Raw genomic sequence first — 15,077 nt, forward strand, 5'->3', positions numbered from 1 at the left:
AAATCATCCTGTATACCTTTAAGATGCATTAATAACAAGAGAGCGACGCTTCAGCATCGGGTCACGATAAAGTGTACTGATGAGAGCGAGTCATGTCGAGCAATCAACCTGCAGCGCAGCTTTTTTTTTTTTTTAAAAAAAAAAAAAAAAAACTCGGACACATGTAGGTCACATCAGCGGCCCCGTGTGTTTCGACACACACCCTGTGGGACTCTCAGCAAAAAGTTGACGTGATATAACTCCGTTAACGTAAAAGTGAGCGGTAGTCAAGAAAACGCTCTCATGAGTGGATTGACATCAGTACCAAATTAGTTTGTATTAATTCATTAATCCAGCAGACACTAAAGAGAAAATATTAAACAAGCTGCTGTTTCTGGCTCAAAACCTGCAGGTTTAATGTTTCTAATGTTCTTAACTTTTTCTTTCTATGCTATAAGAGTTTAACATTGTAATTATAGTTAACCCATAGTACATTTAAAATGTTTGGGAACATTTTTTTAGTATCCATTATTATTCTTGTTTAAAGCTTTTCTTTTGCACTCTAAATCATTCACATGTTGTTTGTTAAAAAGTAGTTAAATAAAAATACAGATGTTTTTCCTAACATGACGAATAATCATTATGATTAAAATTTTTATCCAAATAACCGTGAGTATCATTTTGGCCATAATCGTGCAGCCCTATTAACGAGTGAGAAAAAAGCAAAGTCGTACTCACAGGAAACAGAAACTTCTTGACTTCCTCCATGGCGTGGGCCATGCGTAGGTAGGCGTCAGGCACGGGTGCGAACACCTCGATGAAGACGTGCAGCTCCATGGAGAGGTGGGCGTACTTGGGCTCGCCGCCCTTCCTCAGGCCTTCCTCCTGACGGGAGAAAAGAGAGAATGTTCACACATCAGAAACTCAGTAAATAAAAGGTTGAACATTTAATGTGCCAGCTGTCTGTCTGGGCTCTTTGCCTGGCGTCGCATCCCACAGGTGTGTGTGTGTGTGTGTGTGTGTGTGTGCTCTACCTTAGTTTTGTCTCTCATGGATCCTTTGCCCAGGACTGAGATCTTGGCACCGGTCTCCTCTTGCAGACGTTTGATGGTATTACCCTGAGGTCCCAAAATCTTCCCCACGAAATTAAACTAGGAGACAGGAGAGAAGAAGAATTAGCCTGACAATCAAAGCACAGACATGTATTAAATAAAAAGAGGGCGACAGGACACAGAGGGGGGGGCTTTGCTGAACACCAAGTCGTAAATTTAGCCGACAAGGTCAATATGAGCCTCAAGGGGACGCCAGACTAACTATTGCTTTTGGTCACAATCAACAGAGAGTTCAGTCGGAACCAAACTGTGATCGAAAGACACATTTTGTATCTTCCCAGAGTAATTCCCAGCGAGCCTAAAGACTGTTTATTTACTGAGTATTTACAGTGTAAACCTTTGATAACCTTGGTGAGATCAGACAGCTGCTACAAGCCCACACAAACATCCCATTGATCCCACACAGACTGCAAAGCAGCATCAATTAGCAACGCTCGTGTCGGGATCAGATCAATAAGGACATTTGTATAGGATTTACCAGAAGATATCCTAACATTCTGACACCGATGGGTACCGTTGGACTGTTTAAAAAAACGTCCAGATTATATTCCAGCATTCAAAAGACCGATAAGTTTTTCAGTCGATAACCTTTTCCCCAGAAGAAATCTTAACCAGATCAGGAGTGCATGTGATTAGAACGAGGGAAACCTCAGTGTGAACAGTTACCCCCAACTTCCACCGCATCCGAATCTGCTCCAGCAGAGCTGTGTAAGTGCTGAGTCATGCTGGATCCCTCTGCAGCAGATACTCAGTGATCCTATTTTTGCCGAACACTGAAGCTGTGCTGCAGCAATTTGACAAAAAATAAGCCCGTACGAGACAGGAAGTAGTGCATAGACACAGAATAAAATATCTAGTTTATTTTCAAAATAAAACAGTGTTCCTGGCGGAACGTAATTCCATCCACTGACCGAAGTTACCCTTGGCAGAAGAGAACTCAGATCTTTTGAGGTCTCCAGGCTAGTTTCGAAAACCGAGCATGCATTTGGACTCAGGGAAATAAAACCTGTTCGCTGATACCACATTTTCAAAAAAATAAACATGGGGGCAGACTTCTCAGTTGATACCACATTTGGCCCCATCCGAGCACTTTTAAAATCATACTTTACATATAAATACTGTACTTATCCATGGATGAATCACATATATAAATATCGCGCAATGACAACGATTAACAGGATCTTCTGAGTTCTTACAGCAGCAAAACCGGATGCGGTGAGGATCGACAGGCTGCAGACTGCGCTGCAGTTGCGCAGCGGAGAAGTTTCTGAGCATATATGCATCCAATGGTAATTCAGGATTAGAGCGAACGGGAGACACTTAATATTTAGTTTAGAGTAAGGTAGTGTTACACCGGATTTCAACTCTATTCGTAACTGCAACACAATCTGCAGTGCTTCAATACTCACCTCCTTCGGTTTTGCTGTTTATCTGTTGCAGCGAGGACTCGGGAGATCTCGCTAATTCCTGCGTTCTCGCTATGAATACAAAGATTTGCAGAAAGCCAAACAAACAGTCCATTGTGTCCATCAAGAGGAGCAGAGTAAAATCGACTCAGTCCTGCTCTAGAGATCTTCAGCTTTAGTGGAAATTGTGATTCAACCATGTGTAAATGCAATATTATACAAAACAGACAGTAAATTAAACACTTAATTTGATTATAATAGGCTTTTGGAAAGTACATGGCTATGTAAATAAAGCCAACTATTGTTGTGGAAAATGGAAAAAAAATGCGCAAAACTAAATAGCTGCAGATTAAATTTTACCTTAGAGTGACAATAACATTTAAATAATAGACTATTATTATTAACCCTAAAATCTAATAAACTAAATTATTCTGTGCATTTTAGTGCCTGCTCCTTGGAGGAGAGCAGTTACTTCTGCTGTGGGGGAGGGGTAGAAGGAGAACAAGGCAGCACTGGGTCCATCCATTAAACAAGGACATTTTTATAATCTTGTTGCAAAACTGCATCTGGACAGTCAACGGCATCATCGGTACTTTAGATTGAGTGCAAAGCTGATTGATCAGATTCTCTATCATTGACCAAGAAATCACAGAAGTAAACACCAACTACAGAGATCGCAACTATTAATGCACATTCTGTACAATCACCGCAATTTTCTTCAACTTAAACCAATCTGAGTAAAGACTCCCGTCGTTTCTGCAACACATTGTGGCTGAAGTCTGTCCGCCTTCTGTAAACCACATCTACTTCCTAAGCCTGGAGGACCCCGGAGTAACCGAAATCACCATTTGGTCTGGTTACAGACTGTACAATAGCTAAACTGACTCTTGAGTAAAATAGTGGCGAACGTGTCTCAAGAACACAAGTGTTTAATGATCTCCTGCTGCTCTAGAATGACTTTTAAAGTCTTTTAAATCTCTACACACAAATGTACAAAGTCCTGAACACACGAGACTCTTCTGCAGCAAAAGTCTAGAGTGCACTGATGAGATTCTCACAGGAAAAGAACCATTTATTCATTTTAGTATTTTTTTGGTTTTCGTTTCAAAAACTAAAACTGATTGTAATATTCTCTGCACTGGAAACCTTTCAAATGTGACAGAAATAATCCATATCTTGTTCAATTATTGTGAATCTGAGCTCTTTTCTGTGTTGTTAGAAAATAATACAAAGACAATGAGGTGTGTCGGCAAATTGACCAGTTTAGGCAAAGTTATAAAAACTAATAAAGCCTCAAAATGTCACAAAATCAGACTCTATAGACCGCAACAATCACAGAAATTGGCCGCGAAATCCTGGAGGGAGTGATTATGTACAAAATGAAACCACTCATCACAATAAAGTTTCATCTTTTATTTTTCAAAATAAAACAAACTTAAAACAGGAATAATTTTAAAACAGCTTGAGAAAACTAAAATATGTATAAATAAATATAAAATCACAGCAAAATCATAAAATATTTACGGATGAGCAAAAAAAAAAAAGAAATGACTGATTTGTCTATAGGGTGCTGACCTCACTTCACTGCATGTCTGAAAGTATCTGGCCTAGGCAGAGGTGCTAGGTCGAGGTTCATTCGAGCCAGTTTGTTGGGGTTCAGTGCTCTCGATGTTGTGCAGCAGGTTTAAAATTCCTATTTTAGCCTGCTGCCTCCTGTTTCTGTCCATACGTTTTAACTGTGGAATAAGGCTCATTACAAAATGGTAGCACTCATCCAAGTCACTGTCTTGTTTGGGGATTGGCTCCTCTAAAACTGAAAGATTCCGATCTTCCACATCTGAGGTGTGCTGTGGTGTTTGGCTCCTCCTTGAGTCTGTGCGAGACCCCCTCCTTCTTGGGCTCCGGGGCCTGCGTGGCTCAGAGGACGTTGTGGGCCTCGACACTGGCTCTGCTGTGGAAACGGTATCAGTGGCTGTGGGTGACATGGAGCGTGACAATGCAGGAGGAGCCGGCTCATCAGAGCCACACGCAGACACTGGTGTAGAAGACCGTTCCTCCTCTGCAAAAACACTGCTCAGGGTGCTTTTTGAACTACAAAACAAACACACAGATAAACAAATTAGTCACAACAGCTCAGAGACAGAAGTATTATGTATTGTTTCATTTGAAATGTGCACATAGAATTTAAAAATTACATTTCCATTCATTAATAATGTTAATAAAAAAGTAGGCTTTACACGATTAGGATTTTTTGGCCGATCATCAATCAGTGAGTTTCAAAAAACTGACCATCGATCCAATGAAATGGATTGAGAAAAATGTCCAACATTAAAAAAAAGTATGTGGGGTGCCACGCTCCGCTGTCTGCTCTATAATCAGGCCCCCTCCACATGGAGACGGGTTGTAGTATAAATAGTCAAGTTTTTTTTGTTTACGCTTTGCGTCCACATGGCAACAAAGATTTGGAAGCCGAACTTCTGAAAACGGGTCCCGGAGTTGGCAAGTCTGAACGCCACCCGCTGGGGTATCGTGTGGACAGCGTATACAAATACTCAATGACACAAAAACACTCTTAACTCACATGCGTGAGCCCCCACAACAGTAACCACGGCAACAAAGCAGAAGCTGGTCATTGGTCCACAAGCCTAATGTTGACTACAGCGTTTTCTGCATTTTGTGTGGACGTACGCATAATCACCCATTTTAGGGGAACAAAACTAGCTCTGGCACACACACAGACGCTAGCAGCAGGAAGTGCTACACATTGGTGGTGTGGAACTCCAATGGGAGCAACTATGAAAAGTTCCGTCACAACTATAGTTGCCCGCTACCCACGCTACCCCGCAGTGCCAAAACGTAACGGTTCCTACAATACTAGAAATTCTACACGACGATACCCCCGTGGATTACTATACTACCGCCAGTTTCCGCTACATAGCGGCTGCCTCTACTCTCCTCCCGGCTTCTCAATGCATACTGCTCACTGGAAAACAAACCAACATGGGAACTGCTGTAACTGAACTCCACAGCTGCTGAATGATAGGCTGTTTCTGTACGCTGGGTCCGCCCGTCTGTTAGCTGATTGGCTTTGTGTTTTTCTGCCGGCAAGAATGAACTCCATGTAGACAGCTCCGCTTTGATAGAAATTTGCTTCAAAACAAACAACTAGCTTAAGTTTTGTGTCACCCAGACGCGCACATGGCACAAACACGAGACAACACACTCATCATGGCAGAAACACCGGGTTCTTCACTAATTTTGCTTATGGAAAAAAAAAAAAAAAAACAAGCTCCAAAAGTCACATTTGAATGTATTTTGGCTTTAAACGAGGGAAAGACGGTAAAGTAACAGACGATTGCCGTCCACTGTGGAGGCGCTGCACCAAGCTATAGGAGCCAAAGAAGGAAACACATCAAACCTCATAAAACACCTGCAGTGTTGTCACCCAGATTTATATGTTGAATGCCCTGTTTATTTTCTCATTGGCTAAAATTAGGCTTTATTCTCTGTGTACAGGCTGAGAAATGAAGAGTTCAAGTTTGTCTAAAATATAAAACACCAACAAAATGCATAAAAACTTAGTTTTCACAGGGAATCACTTCCTATTTATTGCATTTTGCCCTCTATGGTTTATTATGTTAGAGAAGAAGCATTATTGTCAAATAGATTTTTTTTTTTAGAGTGGATTGGTTATCCTAAGTTGATTATTTTTATTAGTTAAACAAATTAATATGCAAAGGAAACTGAATGATTATTTAATTTCACCATATGAATTGTAACTTTATTTGTTTTTTATTGCTTATATGCTTTTGTTCATGTACTCTTGTTGACCCTGTTATGAACTAAAACCATTAGGCTAATTCATGTTATGTATTTCCCACCCCTTATTTCAGAGAGTTCATAAAAATAATAAAAAAGGCTGCACTATCGCAATAATACCCGGAACCGTGATACCCTGTCTGGTATAGTATCGTGACAACTCTAATCACGACAATGGCGTAATTGATCGGATCGGCAAATTAAAACTACAGCTGATCACAATTGTATGAAATTCAAAATATCGGTCGATCCGATCGTTGTAAAGCTTACTGAAAAGTAATTAAATACTATAAAAGAAAGAATAAGAATTTCATACGGACCTTCTCGGTTGTATGTAGGGCAAAAGAAAAGACAAGATGTCAGAGTATTTCCATTCCTTGTTTGATCTCTTTTTGCTCCTCACAAAGCTGTCCCTCAGTGCCCGCCATTTGACCTTGCAGAGATCAACTGAAAAAAGTGAGACTTAAGTTAAATTATGATTATTTTTTAAATTATTTATTTTTTTTCTCCATGCATTTTACAGGCACTTGGTTTCTAAGGTCTGACTTAGCCTAGCCTTCAACTACCGCTACCTAGCTTCAACTATCAAATCCTGCTGCTCACAAACAACACCAGCCGTTAGCAACACTTGCTAAAGAAAACATTAGCCTACTAGTTTTACTCTGAAAAATGTGGTGAAAATGTATGATATTGTTCCAAAAACATGTGGGTGAGGGTTTAGTCAGTGTCAGACATATTTACAAAATGAAAATTCTTGGCCGGAATTGGAGAAAAATAATCTGCCAATTATTAGTATAATCAAATGTATTGAGGTTAAATGCAGACATTGTCTTCTTTCAAGAAACACACTTATTTAAATAAGAAGAAAAATGTGACACTCAAATTTCAACAAGATATATAATTCTAGTTACAACTTTAAACAAAGAGAAGTCTATCCTTTGGTTACTTTGTAACAAAATCAATAACATGGGAGGAAACCAGGCATCAGGAAAAGCCTGTGCAGTCAATAATAGCTTAAATTATAGCCGCTTAAAAGTTTTTAATACATATCAAACAACCCTGCCATGGATAGTTATTTCAAAGTTTTTAACAAGTTTTCCACATGTCTCATTAAATGTACATTAAACTATTTGCCTCCAAACATTTATTGGACCAAATTATTAACTTACCATCCTCTCCTATTACTTCTGCAATCGTATTCCATGCCACTTCCTTTTTGTGTGCGTCCTTATAAAAAGGATGTGACGGGTCATAGAGGATCCTGTGATTTTCGATCTCCAGAATCAGCATCTCCTCATCAAAGGTGGTGGTAACCTGGTGAAATAAGGTCTGAAAACCTTGACCTGTCCACTCCCGGTCTGTCTCCGCCCATTATGACGTTTTGAAGAAGTGAAATACAATCTGCCTTGAACACAGTATTGTATTTTGAAAATAAACCAGATATTTTATTCTGCGTCCGTGCGCAATTTCTTGTCCCGCATGAGCGTATCTTTGTTAAGTGGCTGCAGCACAGCTCCAGCAAAAACAGAAGGGCTGCATGTCTGCTGCAGAGGGCTCCGGCATCTGGAGCAGATACGCAGCTGTGGAAATTGGCACGTCGACTGCGTTGCGGTTCCGCAGCAGTTTCGGATCCAGTGGAAATTGGGCGTAAGGGTACACAATCCTGATTTTAAAAAACACTCAAATCAAAGATTGGGATGTAATGATGCATTTAACTCTTTTCAATTTGAATACACGGAGAAAAACAGATTAATCAAAATACAGATCCTTATTCTTTTATCTAGAACTTTTTTTACCAAATATTTTCCTCTTATAACCTTCTGACAAACTGAACTGTTTGAACGCAAACCAAAATAAACTGCACATTTCTTCATTCATCACCATGCAAAGTTGAACAAAAATATAGGAAATGTTTTCAAATCCTAAATACAGTGAAAAATAGTGAGATACGAATACTGGTCCATATCACTCAGGCCTAATGTAACCAAAGCAGTAATGTTTTATCTTGTAAAGGATATGATTGTCCAATATGTGGGAAATGAGGGGTTTACAAACTGCTTAAAGTAGGATTTTCTTAATATGAGTGCATTACCTCAAAAATCACTGATTTGCTTCCATGTTATGTAAGGCCAATTTATTTGTATAGCGCATTTCATACAAAAGGCAACTCAATGTGCTTTACATGATCAAAAAGTGCGACAGAAAACATTAAACAGCTTAAAAATCAATAAGAACATTAAAATCAGCAGCAAACAATTAAAATCATCAACACAAAAAACTCCCTCTCAATCATACGCAGTAGAGAACTTTAACTTTTATTTAGAAATGTTCACACTGCTGCAGTTTACTGCTACACCACGCTGTTAAACAAAGTCAAAAGACTGACTAAGTTAACATAACATTTTGTGTATTTTGTTGGTGTCTGTTTTTTTCATTATTCAGTATATTTCTCTGTTATTTTTGTGTATTTTCTCTCATTTAGTGTGTCTTTGTTGTCGTTTTGCGTGTTGTTTGACTGTTATTTTTATTATTCATTATTATATATAATCTAATTTTGTGTGTCATTTTTCGAAGTTGCTGGTAATATTTAGTGTGATTATCATTTTTCACTAAAACTAACCCTATGAAACCCTATATTTTTTTAATTTGTTAATTTTCCTCAGTCTCTCTCTCTCAAGTACCCACTGTAGTGCCATTGTGTACCCCTAGGGGTACACTTACCCCCAAATGAGAAGCACTGGTCTAAATGATCTGAATGAAAAAAACGTTATCGTGCTTTTACATTGGGGGGAAAAAATAAATAATCGCCCCAACCATAGTCACACTACACATTTAGGTCATGTTGTTGATGTAAAGCGTTTGTTGATTTTAAATGTTTTTACCACTTTTTGATTAAAAAAAAAGCACATTGAACACACACACACACACACACACACACACACACGCGCACGCACACACACACACACACACACACACACACACACACACACACACACACACACACACACACACACACACACACACACACACACACACACACACACACACACACAGAGAGAGAGAGAGTAATTATTCTGCAGATCTCCCAGATTGGGGCGGAGTGGAGTGACGGGGGACTCGTGGGACCCTGCAGCTACGTGTAATTGAAACGCAGCTGTGAGATGAATTAAATCAGGAGACGTTCACGGGGACGACAGAGAGAGAGAGAGAGAGAGGGGAGAGAAAGGAGCTCACCCTGGGGTACTGCTTGACGGGTATGAGCACCCGCTCTTTCAGTTTGATGTTCTTTGTTGTGAAAAGGTCCAGGTACGTCTCAGGCTCCTTCTTGGCCTCGCCTTTCTGGAGTCTATCGATTTCTGCAAAAGAAAGAGAAAGTCTTTTCTTTCAGAATAAACCACAACATTCACACTCACTTTATCTGATCAATAACAGATATGTAGCTAGGTGCGTCTTTCTGTAGGATAAACTCCTTTTTTATTAATGTAAAACTTTACATTTCTTCCCATTTTCATTCACCAAATACAAGATTTAGAATATTTTTCCTTGACTTGTGGCTTGTTTTTCACCGACAGACTTTATTGACCTTAGGCTAGCAATTAGCAATTCGCTAATGAAATTAAAAAAAAAATCTCTATCATTGATTTAACGTAATGAAATACAGTCTGATACCTAAACACAATATTCCAAAATATGATGACGGATTGGATTTGGCAAAATGGCCAACATATCTTTGCCAAAATTACCCAGTATTTTGCTCAAAATTTTATGAAAAAACAACAGCTTTAGATCATAATGATGGAATGACTGAGTGATAAAACACATTTAAAGAACAACTTTGTAAATAAGTGGAAAGAAACTGTATTTAGTGCCTCCTGAATAGATTTATTTCAACCGTTTTATCATTTCCAGTCATCCAAGGGTTACAGGATAAAGTCAAACATGAATCACTGAGTAAAAACACAAAGTAATTTAGTTGTAGATATCTCAGCCCATCCAAACACATACATTTAATAATATCCACAACATTTGCCCACGCTTTTGTCACATGATGGCAGTCATTTTAAGCGCAAACCTTTCTTTTCCAAAATCCTGCAATTTCACTAAAATCACAGCCCATGGATCAACACTTTGTCTCAGCTCCACACAAACTACAATAAACGCTTAACTTTACCTCAGTACACACCAGGATGTGGGTCAAATGTAATCATATAATCAATAATTAAAATGACGATGTAAAAATGCCAATCAACATAGGCCTGGGCAATAAGACAATATATATAGCAATAGAGATGTAATCAATAGAAAATAGGCTGTGGCTGTTGATACGGAAACGTATGAATAGACTGCTAGTCTCATACGCAGCTCCCCTCATCGGCCAGTTTAGGACACACGATAAATGCACCAAGTTCCGTCAGTTTTATTTTAGCTACCCCGCATACTTTTTTATTTTAGCTCTAACCCAGGAAATACCCTAAAATGTTTATTTTTTGTACATGTATTTTAAAAGGTGGAATTTGCTGTGTTAAATATGTTAAAATGAAAAAATACATATGACAAGTGGGATTCGAACCCACGGCAGCAGAAGGAAAACGTCGCCTTAGTAACGGGGGATATTGATACGTTTCCGTATCAATGAACACTCCCTAGAAAATATGTGCGATACAATGTTTTGTTGACCTATTTTTAAAGGAATATGTTTAAAATTAAACATTTTTTCAATTTGGCCTTTTTTCTTCTGGTACTTATTTTGAATAGGTTAAAAAAAACTTGGTTAAAAATTGGTCAGGGTCCGACTGATATGAAACACTTACGTTGTGATACATTTTTCAGGCATATCACCCAGGCCTAAGTCAATGTAATCAAAATTGTGTTGTAATTGTGTCATTTACACCGAATAGTTGTTGTAAGTCTTTACGTGACACGGCTTTATTTCACTCACATCTGTGCACAATGGTGAAAACCTATGAGCGAACAGTGAAAAGGTCTAAACTCCAGCGGAGCCACTGAGACGCTGGACTTGATTCCCAGTCTACTGGCTCTGAAAGCAGGGGCAGCGTCTGCTGTAAGTGTGTGTGCATGTTTTGTTAATTCATGCCTGAGCATGTTAAAGTCCTATAGCGGAGCAACGTACTCCCGTTCTTCTGCTTTCACAGTGGACTCTTGTGTCCGTTTCAGGGTGATGGTGGACACAGAAGCATGTGTGTCGGATCAATCATCTTTTTTTTAAACTCTGTGATTGGCCCAAAAATCCTGATCGTGTAACGCCTGCATGATACCCCCTGACCCGTGTGTCTACTGGGAGAGTGAGGACGCCAATCCAGTAGCCGAGACTTTTTAATCACCATTACATGACTCTTTACTTCATGTGTCAAACATAAGGCTCGGGAGCCAAATCCGGCACATTGAAGCAAAAGACTCACAATATTTATCAGTTAAATGTGGGAATTCATAAGAATTCATAAGATCCACAAATACTTAGCCGAAATATCAGTTAATGCCTAAACTTCTATAATAATTTAGTATTGAGGTAAAATTCTAAATGGCACATACGCATTGATAATAATATTGAAATCGCTATTTGTTTGCCCACCTTTAATCTTTGTCCCCCTTGAGATCAACCTGGTCTGAGTTTGATCCATGAACCACATGCGTTTAAACCAGGGATCACCAACACGGTGCCCGCATGGACCATGTGAGGGGCCCTCAAGTCACCAATGAGCTCCATCAAGAAAATCTGATTTACTTTCCAGGATTCAAACTCACCAAGATACTGTGAATACATAGACATTATATAGTAATAAGTAGAGTTAAATACTGCTGCACTGTTTTATTTCCACTATTTTGAAACATGACAAATGTTGGTGCCCCCTGGTTTAAACCATGATGACTTTAGCCCCCCCACCGCCACCCTACTCCTCCCCCCTGGTCCACTTTAACAGCTGCGGGTTGAGCGCGCGCTCACATAATGGCGTCAACGGAATTATTCTTAGGCGAAACCAAACCACTAGTCCGGAAACATCTCCGCTTCACTTCGCATTCCAAGCACGAAACGAGCCCCAAACACCACAAAATTATTCTTTTATTAAAATAAATCCCGTGTACATATAATTTGTACACTTGCTCGGCGCCAACGTGCTGTTTTAATGTGCTTAGTTGTACTTGTGGAACATTCTGCGTCCGATCGGACACATGGCGCTGAGCGCGGAGGGTTATTATTACCGCCTAAACACACACACAACCACCACTGCTGCTGCTTCTTAAAGTCACTTTACCTCCGTTTAAAAGTTTCATGGCGTGCATGAACGACGAGTCCAGGCTGTCCTTCTCCGCCAGCAGCTCGGGCAGGTACTTATCTTCGTTCTCCATTTTGGTGCGTGAGTTCCGATTAAGAAATCCACGGAACGAAAACAGCGGCGGTTGAAAAGAGCCCCAAAAAGGTAGAAAAAGTAGTCCGGTTATGTCGGTGTGTGTAGCGCCGTGTATCCGTGTGAGTTCGGACGGTCCGGGGCTGCTTAATATGCTCCGGTTCTCCGGGTCTCTCCGCTGCGCCTCTGGCTGGAAATGGAAGAACAAAAGCAGGGAGACAGAAGAAGATCCGACTGGAGCCGACGGATGTGACGTCACTGACACACGGTGCTCACGCTCTGACGCCGCCTACTGGCTGCTGCAGCCAATAGCAGCGGAGCAGGCAGATGTTCCCGATGTTGACGTATTACGACAATATCCTGATAATGTGTCGATTATTATAGCATATTTACTCAGAAATAACATAAATAAAAGAGTCTGTGGGCAAACCTACGTAAAAGTACAAAATGACAGAAAAATACACAAAACAACAGCAAACATTACTCCCAAAACACTTGCTAACAATGGCTACAAAAACACACAAAAATAACAAAATATCACAAATTTTGACAGAATGACTCCAAAAGCATACACACTACGCATTAATATGCACAAACAATTTCACAAAACGATTACAAAAAACATACAGTTACATAAAAAATTTACAAAACATCAATTACTCCTAAAACACAAGAACAATACTCAAAAAATTCCAAAAAACAATAATTAATTCCACAAAACGATTAGAAAAATGTATTAACAGAATTATTCCTAAAACGTACAAGATTACACAAAACTATTACAAAAACATGCAAAAATACACAAACAATTCACAAAACAAATACACAAAATTACTCCTAAAACACACAAAACACTAAAAATATAGAATAATATACAAAACAATTACCAAAATACGGTACACACACAGACAATAGAAAACAAAATAGCTCCACGAAACACACAAAATTAAATTACTTAAAAACACACAAAAATATTCCAAAAAACAATAAATTACACAAAATGACTAGAAAAACGTACAAAATGAGAGAAGAATACAAAAAACTACAACAAAAATGCACAAAATGACTCCCAAAACATACGAATGCTACAAAAATAACAGAATATTATTATAAACTCTGAACAATACAATAAAAGACAAAATTATTTCTAAAACATTAAAAATGACACAAAACTACCAAAATTCATACGAAATTCAATTTTTTTAAAAATACACAAAACAACATAAAAACACACAAAACGATTTTAAAAACATACACAGTTATAATAGAAACACACAAAACATAAAATGCACAAAATTACTCCTAATACACTAAAAATATAGAATCATATGCAAAACTAACACCAAAATACAGCACACACAAAAAGAAGAAAAAAATAACTCCACAAAACACACAAAATTAAATTACTTCAGAAGGCACAAAACAAATTAAAATAATAATAAATTCCAGAAAACGACTAGAACAACTTACAAAATGACAGAATACAAAAAACCACAACAAAAATGCACAAAATGACTACAGTAATAACAGAATATTATTAAAAACTCTGAACAATACATTAAAAATATAGTAATATATGTAAACATTCAAAAAGAAAAAGGTTTTTGTGCCACCAATAATAAAATTAAGACATGCCTAAAGTCTTTAAATGTTTTTACCTTTAAAGATCAGGTTTCACTGCATAATTTAATACAATCTTGTATTATTTTAGTATTATTAAACACAAACAAACCAGTGTGCAGAGACTTTTATAATAGAAGTCTTGTATTTGAAGGCTTTCTACTGCCCCTGTGTGGCGGTGCTGGGGACTGCAGCAGACACTGGGGTGTCCTCTCTTGGTCCAATCAGCTCTCAGCTCTTAACTCTTAGCCCCGCCCTCTCTATTGATTGAAAAAACGCTTGAGTGTGAGTGAAAAGTGCAGTGAATGGTTGGAATAATCGATTGTTCCTATTCGCTGCAGCTGGTAATGAACCCTCCAGGGTCACAGGTTCAGCTGCTCTATGCATACCGAGCAGGAGGTCCAGGAGCTGCTGGAGGTGCAGGTACAGGCTGCTGGACATTCATTGGCTGCTGAAGCACCAAGGATGTGTCAGGATGTGCTGCCACTCCGACCACAGATGGACAACAATGATCACAGACATGTGATTGTATCTGTCATCAACATTTATTTTGTGCATTTTTCTTACATTTTTATATATATTTGTTTTAATTTTGTGTATTTTTATTATCATATTATATGTTTTTGAAGTCATTTAGTGTATGTTTGTTCTCGTTTTGTATATTTTGTGTGTATTTTGTTTTCTATCTGTCCATGTTTGTCATTTTGTGTGTGTGGTTTTTTTCCTGTCGTTTTGTGTATTTTTCTGTCATTTTGTGCATTTTTGTTGTCACATTG

At 38.7% G+C, this 15,077-nt stretch overlaps 2 protein-coding genes across 3 annotated transcripts in view; both read right to left on the reverse strand.

The window, feature by feature from the left end:
- khdrbs1b (KH domain containing, RNA binding, signal transduction associated 1b) overlaps positions 1-12,948 on the reverse strand; it is a 30,656-nt gene extending 17,708 nt beyond the window's left edge. For both annotated transcript variants that reach the window (XR_003675031.1, XM_028460770.1), the window contains exons 1-4: positions 12,589-12,948; positions 9,551-9,672; positions 1,014-1,130; positions 718-864 (exon numbers count right to left, since the gene is read on the reverse strand). Coding sequence is in view for 1 of the 2 variants with exons in the window: in XM_028460770.1 (XP_028316571.1) it covers positions 718-864; positions 1,014-1,130; positions 9,551-9,672; positions 12,589-12,682 (480 nt within the window). In the remaining variant the exon portion in view is untranslated. The remainder of the gene's footprint in view (positions 1-717; positions 865-1,013; positions 1,131-9,550; positions 9,673-12,588) is intronic.
- On the reverse strand, positions 4,012-9,270 carry LOC114471835 (transcription factor Adf-1-like). The gene is made up of 3 exons (XM_028460773.1): positions 7,486-9,270; positions 6,637-6,763; positions 4,012-4,588 (listed from the first exon to the last, which is right to left on the reverse strand). The coding sequence occupies exons 1-3, from the start codon at positions 7,604-7,606 to the stop codon at positions 4,105-4,107; spliced, it is 732 nt and encodes a 243-aa protein (XP_028316574.1). The 5' UTR covers positions 7,607-9,270; the 3' UTR covers positions 4,012-4,104.
- Positions 12,949-15,077: the final 2,129 nt, after the last annotated feature.

The sequence above is a fragment of the Gouania willdenowi genome, chromosome 11 (genome assembly GCF_900634775.1).
Source record: "Gouania willdenowi chromosome 11, fGouWil2.1, whole genome shotgun sequence".
In the NCBI taxonomy this organism is placed as follows: Eukaryota; Metazoa; Chordata; class Actinopteri; order Blenniiformes; family Gobiesocidae; genus Gouania; species Gouania willdenowi.